The sequence below is a fragment of the Artibeus jamaicensis genome, unplaced genomic scaffold (genome assembly GCF_021234435.1).
Source record: "Artibeus jamaicensis isolate MK-2021 breed Jamaican fruit bat unplaced genomic scaffold, CSHL_Jam_final contig_3109, whole genome shotgun sequence".
NCBI lineage: Eukaryota > Metazoa > Chordata > Mammalia > Chiroptera > Phyllostomidae > Artibeus > Artibeus jamaicensis.
The window spans coordinates 411,835-416,763 of NW_026521716.1; the positions used below are offsets into that span (position 1 = coordinate 411,835).

Sequence of the window (4,929 nt, forward strand, 5' to 3'; positions counted from 1 at the left end):
ACCACGGGGGCGGGGCGCAGCTCGGTTTGGGGCCAGAAACACCTAAACTCGCTAACAGTACTTCTGAAAGGGAGAGTTCTGTGTCCGGGTGGATTCTAAAAACCGCATTTACTGTTCGGGTATTTTCACAGTGACCTCTACTTTTTTAACCAGTAGCGCGTTTGCATCAGGAGTGGAACAGGCTCCACGTTATTAAGCAGGCGTGTTTCAGCGCCGTGGCGAAGAGAAACGCCGCCGGTAAGCGGGTAGCATCCGTGGCTAACGGGGCGTGACGAGAGCCCCGAAGGCGGCATCCGCAGGAATGAAAACCCAGCTTGGAGCTCGGTTTGCGCTAGCGCTCGCGAGCTGTGCGCACAGTTAACCCGGGCCTTCCCCGTCTCCGTGCAGTGTCTGTCTGTCCTTCGTCCGTGGTCTGTGTCTCTGGCATCCGCGACCGAAGCGGAGGAAGGGGCCAGACCCGGCGAAGCCCGAGGCCTCTAGAAGATCCTGCAGCCCGCACCCGGCAGTCAACGTGCGTCCGCCAGCTCCAGGCAGATGCTGGGCAAAACCTCCGCCGGCGCAGCGGGCCGGGCGCAGTTCCGCGGCTGCAGGAAGCGGTTGGGGTTGGGGTGGGGGGTGCTGGGGTGGGGGGCGGGCCAGGGTCCAGGCTGGGTAGCGGGGGGCGGGGCCAGCGCGTGACTAAGCACTAGGGGCGGAGTCTGGCAGAACGGGGCGGGACCACCCTAGTTAGGCCAAGGACGCGGGCCCGCGTGAGCTCCCCCTCTGTCGCCGTCGGTGTCTCCGCTTTTGTCTGCGCCCCTACCAGTGAGTCCTCGCTGTGGCTTCGGGGGGCTGGGGTGGGGGCTTGGGATGCACGAGCCTTCTAGGGGCTCAGCGCGCTCCCAGAACGCACTGGGACCCCAGCTTCGGGCGGTGGCTCCCACTAGGCCGTGCCCCCTTAAGACCGCGGTGACCGGGCTCCAGGGCACCAGCGTGGGTTTGGGGCTCAGGGCCCGTCCCCTGCGCGGAGACCAGCCCCTAGGGGCCCCGGAACGAGGGACGGGACTCCGGGAGGACAGCTGGGTGCACTGTCCTTCCTAGCACCCTTCTAGAGGAATCTCACAAACTCTTCTGTCCCCTCTAGTGCCGCCCTACACCATCGTCTACTTCCCTGTTCGAGGTAGGGCCTGTGATGCGGAGGGGACGGGCAGGGAGGCAGCGGCTGGAGGCTGCCGCCCCTGGCCTCACCCACCTGGGGGGGACCCCAACCCGCTTATCCTTCCTCGTGGGGCTACCAGCCTGGGCCTTCTTTTCCGTGCCCCTAAGGTCCCTGAGCTGGAGTGTCCAGCCTCCCGTGGTCTGTCCCCTCCACAGTGTGCTCTGAGACCATTGGAGGGGCCCCTCCCCAGGGCACGGTGAGGGTGGGGTCTCCACGCCCCTTACCCTGTCCCTCTCCCCCACCCCCAGGGCGCTGCGAGGCCATGCGCATGCTGCTGGCGGACCAGGGCCAGAGCTGGAAGGAGGAGGTGGTGACCGGGGACACCTGGCTGCAGGGCGCTCTCAAGGCCTCCTGTGTGAGTGCTGGTGCCCGTCGGGGCGGGGGCGCTGGGCCCTGGGGAACAGGTAGGGCGGGGGCAGCCCAGCTCAGCACCTCTGACAAAGCTCTGCCATCCGCAGCTGTACGGGCAGCTCCCCAAGTTCCAGGACGGAGACCTGACCCTGTACCAGTCCAACGCCATCCTGCGCCACCTGGGCCGCTCCCTCGGTGAGTCCTGAGGGTGCAGGCGACCCAGGGCAGGGGTGGGCAGGTGTCAGCTATTGCTCCTGCACAGGGCCAGCCTCTTCCGTTTAAATCAAGCTGCCCAGCACCCCTGTGGAGTGGAGGAAATTCGGGCACATGGAAGTGATACGGCTTGCCCAAGGTCAAGCCCAGGTGCGCCCACAGTCCTTGCCCAATGCCAGGCTGCCTCCCACTGGCTTCTGAGCTCAGGACTCGTCCTCCCTTGGGTCCACATCCTCCTCCCTCTTCCCCTGGCCATGGCCCACAGGCAGCCTCGTGGTAGATCAGGCGGCAGCTGTGTGTCAGGCGGCCGGTCACACTGCCTGCTCTCTTGACCTCCCCCCTCGCCCCCACCCCAGGACTGTATGGGAAGGACCAGCGGGAGGCGGCCCTGGTGGACGTGGTGAATGACGGCGTGGAGGACCTCCGCTGTAAATACGTCACCCTCATCTACACCAACTACGTGAGCACGGGCACCCGGGCGGGCACAGGCACCGGCAGAGATCGGCCTTGAACTCTCACCCAACACACCCCGCCCATGGCTCCAACCGAGCCCTCCTTCGCTCTGGCTGGGGCCGGTAACCAGCAAGAGCAGAACAGTGCCAGGACAGCAGACAGTGTGCCAGGGGTGGTTCCTGATTGCTGGGCTGGGGTGGCCAGGGGGCTTCCCGTAGCAGGTGGGGGGGGAGGATCCACAACCAGCTTCTGGGGGGGTGGGGGGGTGCTGGTCCTGGCAGGTGCCCAGAGTACGCAGACCTGGAGTGCTTCCGGGGACCCAGACCAGGTTAGCAGAGGGAGCACACCTGTGCGGTTGCATGAGAGACGGAGGGAGAGTGTGAGGGCACAGGGCCGGGGCCTGGAGGTCCGAACCCCCAGCTTAGACCCCTCCCCGCAGGCAGCAGGGAGCCATTGAGGAGTCTGGGCAGGCGGTGTCCAAATGGGAGGCCCAGGAGGGTCCTCTGTGAGGCCACTGACTCGAGGAGAATTGGCTGCTTTGCTTGCATGGACAGCAAGTGGCCATAGCCTGGCGGTGGGGAGTGACTCTCTGAGACTGGGCCCAGAGGAGGGGGCGCATCTGGGCCGGACAGGGGTGGGCAGCCCTGTGCGGGCAGGAGGGTGACGCCCAGTGGTATCTTTCTGGCAGGAGGCAGGCAAGGATGGCTACGTGAAGGAGCTGCCCAGGCACCTGAAGCCCTTTGAGACCCTGCTCTCCCAGAACCAGGGGGGCCAGGCCTTCATTGTGGGTGACCAGGTGAGCGACTGTCCCTGTCCTGCCCCTGCCATGTCACCCTCTCTTACCGCTGGGAACAGGTGCAGAGAGAGCACCTGGGCAGCCCTAGGGGTCCAGAGCTCAGGCTCTTGGTCTCCCTGGCCCGCCACCTGCTGAGACCCCCACCCCACCCCACAGATCTCCTTCGCAGACTACAACCTGCTGGACTTGCTGCTGATCCACCAGGTCCTGGCCCCAGGCTGCCTGGACTCCCTGCCCCTGCTTGCGGCCTACGTGGCTCGCCTCAGCGCCCGGCCCAAGCTCAAGGCCTTCCTGGACTCTCCCGAGCACGTGAACCGCCCCATCAACGGCAACGGGAAGCAGTGAGGGCCTGGGGCGCCCTGAGGGAGAGGCAATGGGCTGCCTGCCCCACCCCTCGCCTCAGGACCAATAAAATGTCCAAGAGAAAAGTGGTGCTGTGCGCAGAGTCTCTGGGGAGGGGGCCGCGGGACCCTCACTTGTTAGACTGAAACCCAATCTCAGTGTCTTCTGGGTGGACTCAAGCCAGTCTGTGCTTGTTGAACCCCAGGGAGAGGAGGAAAAAAAGAAACAGGGGGAGAAATAAGTGGTCCCTACCCCAGAGGGTCTCACAGTCTGGGGAGAAGAGGAGGCCTGTGTTCTCACCCCAGCAGGCCGCCTGCCGGAGGCCTGGCCCTGGGCAGCGGAGCTGAGGTCCCTGCCAGACAGGTGTGGGCCGAGTGGCCCAGGCTGGGTTGCTGGCAGGTCCAGTCACCCTTCTCCCCAGTTGGGGGGCTCTCCTGGCTCCCCTGGGCATCGGGACACGAGAGCCACACTGGAGGATCCAGGTAGCTCTCCCGGAGCCGCCTCTCAGCACCCAGGCTGCTAAAGGGCGGAGCCTGGGTCAGCTGCTGGGGGCGTGTCCACGCTGGTGAGAGCGCCAGGCAAAGTGGAGCCACTGGGCCGTGAGCCGGTCGGGGGCCTCGGGGCTTCGGGGGATGGCTGGAGCCCGGACAGCGTGGGCGCCCCCTCCTCCCCTGCATTCCGCCGTTGCCGCACCCCGTCACGCAGCCTGGAGGGGCGTGTGCTTCTCCGGGGGAGCCTTGCCCAAACTTGGAGTCACCTGCCACCAGCCCAAAAGGGGGACCCTCCCTCACATAGAGGAGCCCCTCAGGCAGTCAGTCTCCAATTTCTGAGAGACCTCAGTAGGTTTGAGACCTAGGAAATGTCACTCAAGGGCCGGGAGGGCCATTCTGCCCGAATGCTACAGAAATGGGTCAGCTAAGGAAAGCCCGCACAGCCCCACACTCAGAGGCCCCATGTGTCTCCACGGTTGTGGCATCAGAGCGGTCAGGGCCGGAACACCGGGTGGAATGCTCTGCACCCCCGGGGGGGGGGGTGCCCTGGGTGTGCCGGGGTGAGGGACCCGGTGAGAGGCTGGGCAGACACTGCCAGTGGGAGGACTTTGGATTCAGGAAGTGGGTGTGGACAGAAAAGGCCCGTGTCCTGCAGCTGCCTACAGCTGTGCTCACAAACGGTGACAGCTGCTGATGGTCACCACGCGCCTGGCCCGCGCCAGGTGTCGTGCAGCAGGCGGCGGTACGTCACCCTCCTGAATCCTCACCTCCCCGTCACTCTTATCCCCACGTATGGATGAGGAAACTGAGTCGCAGCAAGTCTGAGTAACTTGCCGATGCAGGAACAAGGCTGTTGGTCACACCCCGCAATCACAGGGATCGAAACAGCGGACGGGTCCTGCCAGAGACCAGCCAAGTACCTCAGGGTTTGCTGCTGTGAAGGGCAAGGGGCTGGGCCCAGGCTCTGGAGCCGAGGGCGCTGGGGCACCTGAGCGCAGCCCTCTCCGCATGAGAAGTTTTTCCACTCTCCGCCCGTGACACAGGAAAACGAGACTTCCCTGTTCCCCTGGCCGCCGTGGACGGAG

The 4,929-nt window shown here is 65.3% G+C and overlaps 1 protein-coding gene across 1 annotated transcript; it reads left to right on the plus strand.

The window, feature by feature from the left end:
- The first annotated feature begins 695 nt into the window (after positions 1 to 695).
- LOC119041910 (glutathione S-transferase P) lies at positions 696 to 3,442 on the plus strand. The gene is made up of 7 exons (XM_037135377.2): positions 696 to 804; positions 1,124 to 1,159; positions 1,447 to 1,553; positions 1,657 to 1,744; positions 2,119 to 2,222; positions 2,904 to 3,011; positions 3,168 to 3,442. Coding segments are annotated over exons 1-7 (633 nt in total). The 5' UTR covers positions 696 to 803; the 3' UTR covers positions 3,357 to 3,442.
- Positions 3,443 to 4,929: the final 1,487 nt, after the last annotated feature.

What these genes read in the sequence shown, in the direction of transcription:
- LOC119041910 (XM_037135377.2), top strand. An exon ending in CCCTCATCTACACCAACTAC is followed by an intron (nt 2,223 to 2,903) that starts GTGAGCACGGGC and finishes TCTTTCTGGCAG; the next exon opens with GAGGCAGGCAAGGATGGCTA. An exon ending in CCTTCATTGTGGGTGACCAG is followed by an intron (nt 3,012 to 3,167) that starts GTGAGCGACTGT and finishes CCCACCCCACAG; the next exon opens with ATCTCCTTCGCAGACTACAA.